Source organism: Ornithorhynchus anatinus, chromosome 4, assembly GCF_004115215.2.
Source record: "Ornithorhynchus anatinus isolate Pmale09 chromosome 4, mOrnAna1.pri.v4, whole genome shotgun sequence".
Classification (NCBI taxonomy): domain Eukaryota; kingdom Metazoa; phylum Chordata; class Mammalia; order Monotremata; family Ornithorhynchidae; genus Ornithorhynchus; species Ornithorhynchus anatinus.
In genome coordinates this window covers 7,115,030-7,131,490 of record NC_041731.1, presented here as the reverse complement: position 1 = coordinate 7,131,490, position 16,461 = coordinate 7,115,030, and the positions used below count along the sequence as shown (strand labels likewise).

Here is a 16,461-nt window from a genome sequence, read left to right as displayed (position 1 = left end):
CTCACCAATGGAAGAAGACTCCGAGATGCCTGTTGGGAGGTGAAAACCTGTAGTCCAGGAAGTAGAGCTGATTGTAATACTCCATGAGAAGCTCTAGCCCAGCTTCATTCCGGCTGGGAGTCCGCATTGCCTGGAGGAATTTGGGGAGAAATGTCAAGAAAACCACCCAGCCCAGACCCCATTGCTGAACCAAGTGGAACCCAATATCTCCCCTCAGGATTTCCCCATAGACGACAGGCCCACAGAGCTCCTTTCCAGGGGTGAGAGCAGGCAATACCCTTGGGGGGATGAAGAGAAATGGCCAAATATCCCCAAAATAAACTGTCTCCAAATTCCTATAAACTCCTCTACCCTAGGAAGCCCTTCCACCTTAATTAATTTCAATTAACTCAGCTCCCTACTCATACGTGTGTTGCTTCTGCAAGTTAGATGAAAATGTTTCTGATCTGTGTAGATCTGTTTGGCATCATGTGCACTTTACTCCATCTTTTTGGACCGTTTACCCCGCTGTCCCTCCCAAAGGCACCCTGTACAATAGGTGCTGTAAACTCGCTGTGGGCAGGGAAGGTGTCTGCTATATTGTTGCGTTGTACTCCCCCAAGCGCTTAGTACAGTGCCCTGCACAGAGTAAGCACTCAAAATATACAACTGATTGTGTGTATGTCCTCTTTTTCCCCTCCCCAGACTAGAAGTCTTGAAGGTAAGGGATGTGGCTTCCCCTCTCATCCCCGTTCCCAGGGCCCTGTACGGTACATGTGTCTGTCCTATTTGCCTAAGACTACTCAGCCCTAAGGACAGGGCTGCTTCCCTCCTCTTCTCCTCCTCCTGTCCCACTCCCCAAAATGTCTAGCATTGGTCTCTCTGAATGGTGTTAGGGTAGGGTCGGATTTACTGGCTGCCTCAGGAACACTGCAGATTCACCCCACAATTTTCAGATTAAAATAGAGAGGAAGAAAAGATACAAGGGAAGAAAAGGAAAGCTTTCGGAAGCCACAGCCTAAGCAGTTACCCTACCACTCTGAGCCTTGGAGATGTGGAGGAACTCAGAGCTGAACAGACTCCTGTCTTCATTCATTCAATCGTATTTATTGGATTGTCTTGGATTCTTTTGCTCAGGTCTAATGAGCGCAGCTTGTTGCAGCCTTCCCAACTCTGACCCCCAGGACCACCCTCAATGGAAAGGAGGTGGGCAAGCAGAACAAACCCAGGGTAACCCAGCCCCCGACGGGTTCCCTGACCTGTCTCAGATCCATCACCTCCTGGATTTCCTTGTCATAGGAGGTGCCATCCTCACCGTAGTGCTCGGAGATCAGCTCCTGGGAGGCGGAAGGGAGAAAAAGAGAGAGAGAGGGTTCAGATACTTTGCAGTATCCAGCCGTCCTGAGAAAATAAAGTCTCCTCCAAGACGCATTTCTGTTCATCCTCCAGTCCCCATAGCCCACCACATGGATTCATTTTGAGAAGAGGTGGAGATGAATCTTCTCCCTGTGGAGCCGGTGACACTGAGGTCCAGAGAGGTTCGGTGACCGGGCTGAGGACACAGAGCAGGTCCCGGAACGGCCAGGCCTAGAACCCAGGCCTCTGAGGCCCAGTGCCTCATCTTCCCATTAGGTCACAGTGCCTCTTCAGAAAATTTCACCAGGGTTTGAGCATCTGTTCCCATTGAAGCTAAGCCTGGAAAATGGAGGGGTAGGGAGGCCTTGATCATCCAAATGCCAACCCAGCAGGTCTACCCCACACCCTAATTAACTGGATCCCTGAAATGTCCCAAATAATCTGGGACCACCCCAGTAGGCCCCCAAAGCCCCTCTGCCTGAAAGATTTGGGCAATTCACACCATGGTGATTTTGAACAGAGCCACAGTCTCCGGTTTCAATCAAAACGTCCATGTCGGTATGACTCCCAAGCCCATACCCATTTAAGAAGGGCCTCAAAGAGGCTGGAGATAATGGCCATAAAGAGCTAATGTCAGATGCAGGAGCACAAAGTGGCTTTGATCCTAAAGGAAACCATAAAAAGTTTCCAGGGACAATAAAGGAGCTTGTAGGGACAGAAGCCAGGAGTAGATTATAAAAAGCCCCCAATGATACAGGTCCCAGAGGGAAGGGAGGAGAGAGAGAAGGGAGAGGAGGCAGGCAGAAAGGCTGTTATCTACCTAGCTCCAGCCCCTAAGAACATACAACCCCACACAATTAGCACCCTTCAGGAGGAAACCAAAAGAGATCTGTTCTAGGCTGATGAATCCCTGCTTCTCTCCACACCAGAGACAGTCAGTGAGAGGCAGGTTATAAATAGCAGCGGACAGGACTGGGGATGAAAGGGGCTGGACTGATGTTATTCAGGACGGGCGGCCATGTGTCGGGCATTTGATAATCATTACAGCTCATCTGCTGTCCTTGGCTTTGGTGGGAGGAATATTTTATTTATCAGGCAAGTTGTTTTCCTGATCAAAACGCACTTCAAAAGCCTCGAGTCAGGTTCCGTATCTACTGGAGTATCAGGTGTGCCGATGAAAGAGCTGCCCAGTGGCATATGATCTGCATTCATTCCCATACCCCTGTAGGACTAATTTGAGAATGTTTGATGATTTAGTAATGGGGGCTGGGATGTGGATACCCTAAGCAAAAGAAGAAAAATCACACTTCCCAGTTCCTCGCTGATAACTCTCTGGCTGGACTAGCTAATCAGACCCCCAAAATTCAAAGCTGCTGAACACGGGGGGACCTGGACCCTGGGACTACTGTTCACCCCTGCAGCTGGATCAAGGGCTTTTCTCTAAAGAGTTCAAACCCCTTGACCAGCAGGACCTCACAACGTCACTGTGAGGGGCTCCCACCCCCAACTAGTTCTGAGTGGTTACTGATCTATTTGTCTCTTCAGCCAGAAACCCTACTGGTTCCAGAGCCACACTTACCTTTAATGCCACAGACAAGTCCAGCTCTTTTGTCTCCTTCAGTCCCAGCGGGATCATAGGAACGCTGATGCTTTCACTGAAAGGACATGGCAGACCAGCAGTGGGCATCAGGGGTGCCCACTCTTCCTCGCCCGAGGCCTCGGTCCCATGCCCCCATGTGCCCAGTTACACTTCTTTACATCGCTAATTAGAAACAGACTCGATTTTCAGTTGAAATTGGTTCAAGACAAGGAAGTCGGGGCGACTACTGTTCTCTAATCTTAGGGGAAGAATGAAAGGAGGGGAGGAGAGGAGGAGGAGGACAGGGTCTACGAGGCCCTTGGGCAGCAGCTGGAGTTGATGAAGATTTGAGCCATGGGCTGGTGGGAGAGGGGACTCACTGGTCCTCCCTCCCTCCCTTCCTTTGTGTCGCGACTACGAGAATAGGTGCCGGTGGTCATGCCCACACCTTTCGACAGATGGGAGCCAGGCTCCATGACTGCCAACCAGTCAGAGCGTGACGCTGCTCCTTGCTGAAGCGGGCACGCTCGGGGCCATAGCTAGGGTCAATTTGGGCTCGAGAGCTGGTGGTGGGTCTCACCCAATCCAACATGAAATAACTCAGGGATGTGGCTCGGAGAATTGAGGAGATTGGGTCCAGGAGGAGAGAGGGGGCAGAAAGGGGAAGGGGTGGGCCCTTCTGGCTGCACAGCCTCTGCCTCCTCCCAGTGCTCAGGTGCGGCGGATCCCAACCTTCAGTTCTCTAAATGGGACCCCCGAAGGCACCCTAAGGGGTACCCCACACAAGCTTTCCACCTGCCGGTCTGCCTGTTGGATTCTTGGATTTAATAATAACTGTGGTATTGTCCAGTGCTTATTTCATGCCAAGCACTGGGGTAGATACAAGACAATCAGGTCAGACAGTCCTGGTCCCACATGGGGATCACAATATAAAGGGGAGGGGGAACAAGTATTTTATCCCCATCTTACAAATGAGGAAACAGGCCCAGAGAAGTCCAGTAACTTGGCCGAGGTCACCCAGAGGGCCAGGACTAGAACCCAGGTCTCCCGACTCCCAGCCCGATACTCTTTCCACTAGGCCACACTGCTTCTCTATGGAACGTCCCCAAACCCTTGCGCACCATAGCATCTGGTAAGTCTTGGTGAAGGTGGGGATGTTAGTGAGCTCCTGAGTACCCAGCTCAGCCCCTTCCTGAGGACCGATCGAAGAGAACGCCAAAGCCTGACCCACCTTCCTTCGCTGAGAAAGGTGAAACTGACATTCCAGAAAATAGAACCAGAAATGCGGGGGGTGGGAGGGACGCGGTTTGGCAGAAGGAGAGAGGAGAGAGAAGAGAGGAAAGACTAAGGGCAGTGACAGGAAGGAAGCCAAAGCTCCCAGGTGAGAAACCGTGAGACCGTGCAGGCCGGAGAGAACTCCCTTCTCCCTCACACTACGCTGCCCAGGCTGGGCCACCTGGATGGCTCTCACGGCTCCTCAGCGTCAACCAGCTGAGAGAGGACATGCCGGTAGCAGAGGGTGGGAGCAAAGACATAAGTCCAGGGTGGGGAGGCAAAGCCAACTTCACATTTCAGTCCGTCCATACTTACTCATCCTCCAGACCGGCGGCCTCCGGACAGCTATCAATTGGGGCGGAGAAGGGTTATCGTGTTTTCTCTCGAGGCAGCGGTTCCATCTAAATGCCCCAGTGGAAACTGATCCATGGCGGGGGGTTGGGCTGGGGGGGCGGGTGAGGACATCAGGAGATGGGGCACCAACGTCCCTCTCTACCCTCCTCCTGTCCATTCTGGGAGGAGTCTCGAAGGGCCACCTGATCTGGTTCCGTTTCCAGATCAGTCGCACAATATGGTAGCCCTCGCACTATTAGTGGGAGAGGAAGAAAGCTCTTCATAATAATAATAATTATGGTATTTTTAAGCGCTTACTATGTGCCAAGCACTGTTCTAAGCACTGGGGTAGATATAGGGAGATCAGGTTGTCCCACATGGGGCTCACAGTCTTCATCCTCATTTTACAGATGAGGTAACTGAGGCCTTGAGAAGTGAGGTGACTTGCCCAAGGTCACAGCAGACAAGTAGTGGAGGCGGGATTAGAATCCATGACCTCTGACTCCCAAGTCCATGCTCACATGGCCAGCCAGGACTGACCCCACTGCAATAGAAAGCGCTTAGTACAGTGCTCTGCACGTAGTAAGCGCTCAATAAATACTATTGAATGAATGAATGAATGAATGAATGAACAGAAGGCACTGGGGGAAGATGTCTAGGTTGAAGGGGTCGAGGGCCAGAGCACTGCATCTCTACACGGCGGGCAGTGTGGGTTCAGTCTTCGGTCGCTGCACTGAAGCTCACCCAGCCAGGTCTGGGGGAGACTCAGCCAGAGTCAAATCTGATGGCCAACCATTCAATCGTATTTACTGAGTGCTTACTGTGCACAGAGCACTGTATTAAGCAGTTGGGAGAGTACAGTACAACAATAAGCCGACACATTCCCTGCCCACAACGAACTTAACATCAGGCACTGCAAACATCAAATGTGAAAACATAACAAGGGATGATTTTTTGGTGGGCCAATGCAAGCAGGGCTGTGGATACTAAATTGGTCTTCAGAGTCATACTCAGGTAAATTTCACCATTAATGTTGTCCTTCTTGAATATGGCAGAAAATATATATATACACACACACAGTTTACATAGTTTATATATATATATTTTTATGTAATTTCCCTATCACTAGGCCAAGGGCATCACGTTGAACCCAGTACTGTGACAGAGCTCCCTTGTGGGCAGGGAATGTATCTACCAACTCTGTGGTATTGTTCTCTCCCAAGTGCTTAGTACAGTGTTCTGCACACAATAAGCACTCAATAAATATCACTGGATTGATGGGCATTAACCAGGCCCTGCAATAGGACTTCTGGGCTTCAGTCCTCCACCCAACCCGAGGTGGAACCGGGGTGACAAATCAGCAGGCGAGCCCTCCGTTGACTCTACTTATCGTATGAGCGCCCACCTCAAGGCAATTCCCCACTTCTGCCCCCAGATCCTGCTCCTGTGGCCGCCGCCACCTGGACCGGCCTCTCCTTGCATCCCCGCACCAGGCCCTGCGCGAGCCCTCTGACCTGTCGTTCTGGTACACATCCACGCAGCTGTTCAGCTCTTCCAGCTCTTCCTTCAGCAACTGCAAGTTGGAGTTTACATAGCTCAGCTCCAGGGCCACCGTCTCCTTGACTTTGTGGTTATTGGTGGCTCTGAAAAGACACCCCCCATCCCCATCGCCGAAATGGAATGAAAGACGGACCGGCATTGGGTAGGGAAAATGGGGAGGCTGAGCTCAAGGCTGGAATAGAAGGAAGAAAAACCAAAATAAAACCTGGTCCCAGTAAAGGCTCCCTTCAAAGGAAGCAACTTGGCCTATTGGAAAGACCACAGTCCTGGGATTCAAAGAATCTGGTTTCTAATCCCATCTCCCCCATTGGCTGATTGTGTGACCTTGGGCAAGCCACTTAACTTCTCTGTGCCTCTGTCTCCTCATCTGTAAAATGGAGATTAAATATCTGTTCACCTTCTCTCATGTGGGGCAGCGACCTTGTCTGAGCTAATTATCTTCTATGTACCCTAGTGCTTGGTCCATGATATGATTATTATAATTATAATTTTCATTATTCTTCAAAGAAAATACAAATCCAGTGCAAGCATTTCCTAACAGTACCAGATGCGCTACGTGGAAAGAGCACGGGTTTGGGAGTCAGAGGATGTGGGTTCTAATCCCACTTCCATGACTTGTCAACTGTGTGTCCTTGGGCAAGCCACTTAACTTCTCTGTGCCTCAATTACCTCTTCTGTAAAATGGGGATTAAGATTGTGAGCCCCATGTGGGACAACCTGAATACCTCGTATCTACCCCAGTGCTTAGAAAAGTGCTTGGCACATGGTAAGCGCTTAACAAATACCATAATTATTATTATTATTATGCCTTTCCCTTGAGCTCTGAAAACTGTGTTTCCAAGCTTGGACTAAATGCCTCCCCTCCCTTCCGGGCTCCAGCCTCTCCTTCCCCCAGTGTCACTGCCGATGCCCTCTGACTGAGCCCCTGAGGTTACTGGGCAGTTGGAAACTAAGGCCCAGTGAGTTTAGGTCATAAAGAGTGGGGCTAAGGAATTCCTGGAGCAGGGTGGGCAGAGAGCTAGGCCTGTCCTACTTTGGGGAGGGTAGGGGGTAGAGCAGGCTGTGGGGGCTTAGGCACAGGCAGTGGAAAACAAGCTTCTTAGATCCATTTAAAGACCTGTCGCCACAACGAAATACCGCCATGAAGCCAAATGGGAAGCAGCTTGCCCTAGTGGATGAAGCTTGGCTTCGAATCCCAGCTCCACCACTTGTCTGCTTATGATCTGGAGCAAGTCACTTAACTTTTCTGTACCTCAGTTACCTCATTTGTAAAATGGGGATTAATACTGTGAGTCCCATGTAGGACATGGAATGTGTCTGACCTGATTACTTTGTACCTACCCCAGTGCTTAGAACAGTGCCTGGCACAGAGTAAGCACTTAACAAATACCATTAAAAGGAAAAAAAAAAAGGAGCTTGCCACTCAGGGCTGAACGTGCCAAAATGGAATTTGAGCTGGGTTTATGACGGGCCCTTGGGTGGGGTGTTAGGCGGCTAGGAGTTGGGGATACCTATCATATTAAGGGTGGGGTCCAAAAACTTTTGACAATTTGAAAAGGCCAAAAAAGTCTCTGAAAACCTTTTCCACCTGTAAGGGGAAACTACAGAGGGTTGGCATCTGGGCTGTCTAATCCCTGCCTGGCAGTAATCCCTGCCCAGGCAGGTTAGACGAGAGAAGAATGAAGAGGACGGGAGCCCACATGGAGCTCACAGTCTAAGTAGGACATCTCTCCCAAGGGCCAGACCTGCTTGGGTTCTGTGTGTGAGCTCTGTGCATGGCTTAGGATATTTAGAATAAAAATAATAAGCACTTCCTATGTACCAAACTTGCTAAACTCTGGGGCAGTTACAAGACACTCAGGTCAGACACGGTCCATGGGACTCCCTGCCCAAGAGACCCCATTTAAGATCTTGTCTATCTCGTGGCTGATCCCTTGCCCGTGTCCTCTCTCTGGCCTGGAACTCCTTTCCCCATCACTATCAGAGCCATCTTCAAAGCCTTATTAAAATCACATCTCCTCCAATAGGCTTTTCCTGATTAAGCCCACAATTTTCCTACTCCCTTCTCCCTTCTGCATCCCCTCCTGCATGTGTATGTTTAAGTGCTTTAAGCAACTTGGTATTCACCCAACCTCAGCTCCATAGCACTTGGGCTGCTCTGAATTTAGCTAGCGTGGCTGTATCCCCATCTGTTTTGTCTGCGTTTGGCAGGAAGGTCCCTGGTCTGGAGGGGAGGGGGTGGTGGAGGTGGGGTGGGGAGGGTTAGAGCTGGGTCTTTACTGGATCCTATGGATGATTAATTGATGATCCACCCCAGGTGGTTGGCGGAGAGCTCTGCACCAGGGGCTGTGGTCAGGTCACACAATCATGCTACTAAAAGGATGGATGTGGGGGAATTGCCGCGGAAAGGAAACAAGTTTAGCTGCCTGGTCGCACAGGCTGGTGAAGAGAACTGTTTGAGAAGACATGAGCGAGTGTTTTTTTTTTGTGTGTGTGTGTGTGGTACCTGTTAATCAGACAATCAATGGTATTTATTGAGGGCTTACTATGTGCCACTGTACTAACTGCCTGGGAGAGTATAATGCAACAGAAGTAGCGGATATGTTTCCTATCAGTAAAGAGTAAGAGTCTAGAGGACTTACACTGTATAGTTGTTAAGTGTTTACTCTGTGCCAGGCACTGGGGGTAAATACAAGCTAATCACGTTGGGCACAGTCTCTGCCCCACATGGGACTCACAGTCTTAATCCCCATTTTACAGATGAGCTAAGGCACAGAGAAGTTAAGTCGCTTGCCCAAGGTGACACAGCAGACAAGTGGTGGAGCCGGGATTATAACCCAGATCCTGTCACTCCCAGGCCTGTGCGCTTTCCACTAGGCCATGCTGCTTCTCAAGTGGCAGGTCGGAGAGTCGTGAGAGGAAGATGACCAGGCTCTGTGGGGAGGGTGTGCGGGACTTACTTAAAGAGATTCTCCGCTCCGGCTCGCATCCTCATCTCCTTGTTGATCTGCTGGTTGATCCGGGCTCGGCGGTTCTGAAGCTTGCTCCTCTGGGTCTGGGCCAACGGGTCGCAGCCCTGCAGAGACAACAAGTGAGTCACCACATCCTCCATGGACCCTTGCCTGCCACTCCACCTCCCTCCCTTCCCCTTGCAAGGCTACCCTCTCCCGGGAGGCTTCAATCAATCAGCCAATCAATCAGGGGTGCTTATTGAGTACTTTGTGCAGGGTGTTTATTGTGTACTTTGTGCAAGCAATAGAGTGGGTAGACAGGATCCTTACCCATAAACTCCTCGTGGGCAGGGATCCTGTCTACCCACTCTACAGGTGGAGACAGACATTAAAATCAATTACAGGTAGTGGAAATAGTTGGGTATAAGGATACGGTGTGGGGCTGGGGTGAGTATCAAATGATACTCCAGCATACAATTCCTCATCGTCCCACAAGCCAGTCTGGCTGCTGAGCATGTAATCAATCAATCATATTTATTGAGCGCAGAGCACTGTACTAAATGCTTGGGAGAGTACAATATAATAGATTTAGAAGACCCGTTCCCTCCCCGCAAGGAGCTTACAGTCGAGAGGGGGAGGTAGACATTAAAATAAATGGATATGTAAGTAAGTGCTGTGGGACTGAGGGTAGGGTGAATATCAGGTGCTCAAAGGGAACAAATCTAAGTGCAAGTGTGTCGCTGAAAGGAGAGGGAGTAGGGGAAATGAGGGCTACGTCGGGGAAGGCCTCATGGAGGTGATTCATGGGGCTACCACTGTCTCTGCTCTGGTTTCAAGACCCAGAAGATCTTCCCTCTCCTTCGACAGTCAGGTCAAACAGTCCCAAGAGAAGCAGAAAAAAATGAGTGACTGGAAAGAACAGCCTCATTCTCAGCGGTGTCGTTCAGGCTGGGTGAAAAGTCAGATTTAACCCTGTTAGCCAGTCAAGTTCAGTCAGACATCCGAATTGAGATCCTTGAAGAAATCTCAGACTGCAACTGCTAGCTCAGATCTGTGGATCAACAACGCGACAAATCAAAGTCTTCCCCATCTTCTAAGGCCTCTTGAAACCCTCTCCTCCTCGAGGAAGCCTGCCCTGATTCAACCCCACCTTCCAAGGCCAGGTCAATCCAACAGCTGCTCAGAGCCTTTGTGCTTACAAGCACCTGTCCTTGGCAAAATACACATCCTTGGCTTACATTAAACTTACACTTACTGATATATCCTTTCATGTTTCTGCTCTCAGCCGCTGTAGCATCGCTTCTTACTACAACTACTTGCAAATGACTGTGTCTTTTATTCTCCCCCATTAGGCTGTAAGCTCCTTGAGGCCAAGGACCGTGTCTTTTGCTCAAGTGTATTCTCCCTAACGCTCAGTACTGTGCTCTACTTCCAACAGGCACTCGAACCCCTTAGCCCACACCAGCAGCTCAGAATTGGACACCTGGAGAGACCTTCTAGGTCTCCCTTCCAGGTCTCCCACTTCCCATGGTCCTAGGCATTGAAGGTACAGAGGAGACTCGGTCCTTGCCCATAAGGACTGGCAGTCTGATGGGAGAGACAGGATATATTTTCCATCCACCCTCCCAGCCCCAGGCCCCACACGTAGATGTAAAAGTTAAAGAGGCCTAGGGATCAAGGCCGAGAATATAACAACTCTGCAAGGGCACAGAACAGAACGGAGTATACACACCCACACTCATTCCAAATACCAGCAGCAGCAGCGTGGCTCAGTGGAAAGAGCACGGGTTTTGGAGTCAGAGGTCATGGGTTCGAATCCCAGCTCTGCCACTTGTCAGCTGTGTGACTGTGGGCAAGTCACTTAACTTCTCTGTGCCTCAGTTACCTCATCTGTAAAATGGGGATTAAGACTGTGAGCCCCACGTGGGACAACCTGATTCCCCTGTGTCTATCCCAGCGCTTAGAACAGTGCTCTGCACATAGTAAGTGCTTAACAAATACCAATATTATTATTATTATTGTACCCAAGTTAGGGGTTAGTGTGAAGGAGAACCGGATGGACTTGGGCTAACCAAGGAAACTTCTGGTCTCCCCAGTCTTCCCATCAAACCCTACGGGGCTTGCTTTCACATGGTTCCATGAGCTTCCAACTCCAATAAGGCTCCCGCAACCTCCTTCCTCACTGCTCTCACACCCCACCCCCTTCCCCGACCCCGCATTCCCACTGGAATTTAATTAAAAATCAGTTGGCTCTTCCCCTGTTGGCAAAAAACCTCCTCCTCCACAATGGGGAACGTGTCCTTTCGGTGCCCTGTTGCCATGACGCTGTCCTGAGCCTCCAGTGACGCAGCCCTGGGAGAGAGGAGTGGTAAGGTGTATGGACAGGCGCCCACACCCACACACCCACACCCCCTCAACCAGGGACCAGGACAGCTTCATCAGTTGAGGCCCCTCCAAAAAAACAACAGCACCAACTGCCTCAATTTAGTGTTGCCGGCAGGACCTGGAGACTGAAGGAAATGTGTGTCGTCTTTCAGCCGTGTGCTGCTTCTCCTGATCCTACCCAAACACACACACAACATACACAGCGTCTTCTCTCCCCTTGCCTTGCCCCACACCCACCTCCTTTCCTCTGCCAAAAGTTTAGTAATGGGCCTTGGGAAAAGGGCGGGTGGGAGTTTGGAATGTGTCCCTTAGAGAAAGTGGACAAGGATACGGGGAGGGGCCATGATTCCTGTCTTCTTTCAAGGTAACGCAAGTGTGCAAGGGTCTCGAATGACTGGAATAATGGTTTGTGACCTCTGGCGTCCTCTCTAAGCAGTCGGGGTGGCGGAGGGAGGGCCGAGAGACAGATCGAGGTTGGAGCGGCCCAGGCTGGGAGACAGACAATCTTGGGAGCGATGACAAACAAACGTAACAAAAGCTCAGCCCTTGTGAAAGAGGCCCATTGTGTTGGGGAAAGGGCTGAAATACATGGAGGGATATTGCCAGGGAGCTCTTGGAGGCTAAATACAAGAGCCTTTTTAAAAATTTCCTTAGGGCAGTAGGAGAAGAAGGGGAGGTGTTGGGAAGAAGAGGGAGGGAGCTGGGTAGGAACACCCCGCAAACCCCGCTTTCCCTGCTCTCTAAAAAGAAAAGAAAATAGGCCAGGATGAGCAAAAACAAGTGTGTGGCTGCCACCGGAGCAGGGAACAAACCACTTCTGGGCAGGCAGGAGGGGAGAGGCCCTGGAAAGGCTGCTTTTGCTGCTTTTGTCCCAGACTTAGGGCCTCCAGGGCCCTGCTTGGGGCTCCCCCAGGCATCCTGCAGTGGTAATAGTGAGAAGCTAAAGGAGGAAGAAACAGCTTGGTACGGGCCTGAGCCTGGCCTTATTTTGGGCCTTTTCATCAGTGGGGAGGGGAGGGAGGGTCAGAGACAGGAAAAAAAGCTTGGGCTGAACTGGATGTGACCTGGCCCTCCCTCCTAGGGTGCATTTGCTGAGCAAGGGCAGTTCCTTGCACACGCACAGTTGTGTCCCTGGATTCCCTTTTCGAGTCAGAGTCCCAGGAGCCCAGACTTGTACCAGGAGGCTTGCTTTGGTTTGAGCAAAAGTCTCCCCACAGAGCTTGACAAATTTGAATCTTGCTTTTATTGATGCTGTCCTAGGGAGTGATGTTAAATCGGTTATTCAGAAGCAGCAAGGCCTAGTGGATAGACCCTGGACCTGAGAGTCAGAAGGTCCTGGATTCTAATTTGGCTCTGTCACTTAACTTCTCTGTGCCTCAGTTACCTCATCTGTAAAATGGGGATTAAGACTGTGAGCGTCACGTGGGATAACCTGGTTACCCTGTATCTACCCCACCGCTTAGCACATAGTAAGCGCTTAACAAATACCAACATTATTATTGTTGTCTACTCTGTGACCCTGGACAACTCACTTCACTTCTCTGTGACTCAGTTACCTCATCTGCAAAATAGGGATTAAGAATGCAAGTCCCTTGAGGGACATGGATTGTGTCCAACCTGACTGGCTTGTATCTACCCAGTGCTTAGTACGTGCCTGACACATAGAAAGCGCTTACCAAATACCAATTAAAAAAAAAAGCCATGCAAGGGCAGCTCAACCCCTAACTGCAGCACAATGTGAAATGTAGGTCAGACACAGAAATCTGGGTGAAGTCACACGAGTTTATAGACGGTTTGACTTCACTGCCAGTAGAAAGTCAAGAATAGAGGCTCATTTCTAAGACTCAAAAGGATGTGTTCATTATAATACCGAGGGCTAAACACAACAAGCCCCAGGACATACTGCCTAAAAGAGATCCATCCAGCGTCTAAAAGCTTCTGCCCAGTTCCAAATGGACAATCGGACCCGAAGCCCTGGATCCGGGCCCAGAAGGGCACGTTTCCCCCATTGGGGGTCCCGAGCCCTGGTTTAAACTCTCTCCCCATCATCGCTCCCCAGGAGATGTCACTGAACCTGTTACAGGCCCCCATCAATAGGCCCTTTCAGCACTGTTAAGGGGGAAAACTCCGACACGCAGCAGACATACAGCTGAAAGGAAACGTGAATTAGGAAGCTCCCTCAAAAGGCTTACTGCAGGGCAGACACTCCCCAGCTAGGCATCTTTGGGGCAAAATGGGCCACTCGCCAGAACCACTGTTGCTGGGAGCTCCACATCCTTCCCTCCCTTGAGGGTTCCCTCCACCCTCTTGCAGCCTATCGCTGAGAAGCACTAGGTCTGCGTGGGGAGGGAGGGCATGCATGGGTTTTGGGCACATGCGCAACGCTCCAGGGAGAGGCAAACTTTGGGCTGGGGGCAAACTGGTTTTCCCTGCTCACGGGCCACCACGGCCTCAAACAGGGTCTGCACCTGAAGCCTGGAGAAGTTACCACAAGAAAGAACTCATGGTAATTCATGACTGAAATTGTTCCTTTATACACACACACACACACACCCCACACACCACCCCCCCCCCACCTCTTTGGCCCAGATAGACAGTAAGCTGTGAACTGCCCTAACGAGAAGGCAGTTGTCCATTCCTCATTACAAAGGCGAGAAGTAGCGGATACCTGGAAGAAAGAGTAATTTCCCTAATTTGGTTCTCAGTTTACCCATATGCAAACTGGCCGGAATAATTCCAGGTCCACCCTCTCTCAACAGGCTCTCTGAGGGCTTTGGCTTCTCTCCCTGGTCCTTTGTGAAAGCATTTTAGCAGTAACACTCCAAAGGGAAAAGAATCCTCTCCACAGACTCTGCCAAGGACTTGCACTGAATCACCCCACATTTTCCACCTGTTACTTCATACCAGGGTCACGTTGGACTCAATCTTCCCAGCTTCCATCACTTTTTGGTGCCATGGCCGCCCAGTATGGAAATGTCAACCAGGGAAGGGGCCGAGGGGTGACTGCCATCTCCCAGCTGACAAACTATGGTGGACTAATAATAAAAGTGGAGGAGTCCTGACTCCAGCACCTACAGAATATTAATGTTAATAATAATAATATTTATTAAGTGCTTACTATGATTTAAATACTGTACTAAGGTCCTGGGGAAGATACAAGATAGTCTGGTCAGACACAGTCCCCATCCCACACAGTTCTCACTTTCTAAATAGGAGGGAGAATAGGTATTGGCCCCCATTTTCCAGGTGAAGTAACTGAGGCACAAAGAAGTCACACAACAGGCAAGTGGCGAAGCCAGGATTAAACCCCAGATTCCCTGTCTCTCGGGTCCACGGTTTTCCACTAGGCCACTGGTAGAAGTTGGAGTGGGGCACCCATGACCATCTTCCCTTCCCCACATCCCATTTGTGTTGAGGGCCAAACCCAAGGCATGGCCCTGCTTCACCAAGCAAATAATTGCTCTTAAGGACTTCGGATTCATGACCTGAACATAAAACTGGCTGTCTTGATGTCAGTCTGGTACTTTGACTGCCTTGTGCATCCCTGAAAACTTTGAGGCCCCCGTCCCAGATGAATCAAGTTCATAGGAGTCAGAGGCAGATGGCAACCTGCACAGATCCTGCAGGATGGAAGTAAAATACCAGGTGGGGCCAGAAACTACAGTTCTGTCTGTCTTGATGATAATTACCTAGTGCCCTGCCCCATTCTCTTATCCACTGCTTCTTTCCTCGTTGTGAGCAGGGAACATATCTACCAACTCTGTTTCATTTCACTGTCCCAAGCACTTAGTACAGGGCCCTGCACATGGTAAGCACTCAAATAGCACTGATTGATTGATTCAACTGACCATCTCCACCTTGCATTTCACATGTAGGAGAAGCAGCGTGGCTCAGTGGAAAGAGCATGGGCTTTGGAGTCAGGGCTCATGAGTTCGAATCCCAGCTCTGCCACTTGTCGGCTGTGTGACTGTGGGCAAGTCACTTAACTTCTCTGTGCCTCAGTTCCCTCATCTGTAAAATGGGATTAAGACTGTGAGCCCCACGTGGGACAACCTGATTCCCCTACGTCTACCCCAGCGCTTAGAACAGTGCTCGGCACATAGTAAGCGCTTAACAAATACCAACATTAACATTATGTAGCCAGCTAAAATCATCTTGGTCTCACAGGGCAAATGGACAGGTTTAGCCTGAATTTCCCAGATGGCTCGAAAGAAAAGATTGCGTGCTTAGACTGAAAACTCCAGAAGCCTTGTCTACGTAGCCTGAATTACCCAGATAATTGTTTAACTTGTTACATAACTGCAGTGACGGAGCCTGAATCCCAGAAAACACTTAAGCGCCCAAGGAGAGAAAGTCTGCTCAAGGAGACTCAAGAACTTCAGATTCAAACAAGACAAAACAAAACAAAAATAAGAACACCCTCAGAGAGAAAAACAGCCATGTAACTTTCAAAGATCAGAGCCAAGTTCAGTCGAGGCTTTAAAATGCCCAGCTTTGTAAACCAAGATAACCTTTCATGGGTGTCAGTATCTGTGGGCTTATTTAAGGAATTTAGCTGTGAGAGGCTTTGGCTGTTTGTTTTCCTTCTAAACTTCTAAGGTTACCTTTAGTGAGGAAAAAACCCAAACCCTTAATCATCCTGTGTAACATGGTGTGTCTGGAGGCCTTAAAACCATCTTTGGAAACCCACTGGATAAGGAAGGCCTTAGAAGAGCGAGCGATAGGGTGGTGTGGTCCAGTGGAGAGCCCCAAGATCCAGGTGGTGAGGTTGACTCCCTCTCTCCCGACTCACCGCCCGCCGTCTTTTGTGACTACTGTTGTCACCATCGCTAGCCAAGGGGCTGTGATCCAGCCCAGACCAGCTGAGTCGGGGCTGGCGGTATTTTCACCAACAGCTGCCTCAGTTCCTGCCTGGCTCTTCTACAAGGCAGCCAGAATTCCCATCACGCACAGCTGGAGGAGCAGCATGGCTCAGTGGAAAGCGCACAGCCTTGGGAGTCAGACGTCGTGGGTTCTATTCCCCCTTTGGCCACTTGTCATTCA

The 16,461-nt window shown here is 50.2% G+C and overlaps 1 protein-coding gene across 2 annotated transcripts in view; it reads right to left on the bottom strand.

Moving 5' to 3' along the window:
• RHPN1 (rhophilin Rho GTPase binding protein 1) overlaps positions 1 to 16,461 on the bottom strand; it is a 40,387-nt gene that overhangs the window by 13,152 nt on the left and 10,774 nt on the right. For both annotated transcript variants that reach the window (XM_007662165.4, XM_007662166.3), the window contains exons 2-6: positions 9,043 to 9,158; positions 6,037 to 6,165; positions 2,915 to 2,990; positions 1,239 to 1,316; positions 6 to 130 (exon numbers count right to left, since the gene is read on the bottom strand). In XM_007662165.4, the coding sequence (XP_007660355.2) occupies positions 6 to 130; positions 1,239 to 1,316; positions 2,915 to 2,990; positions 6,037 to 6,165; positions 9,043 to 9,158 (524 nt within the window). The remainder of the gene's footprint in view (positions 1 to 5; positions 131 to 1,238; positions 1,317 to 2,914; positions 2,991 to 6,036; positions 6,166 to 9,042; positions 9,159 to 16,461) is intronic.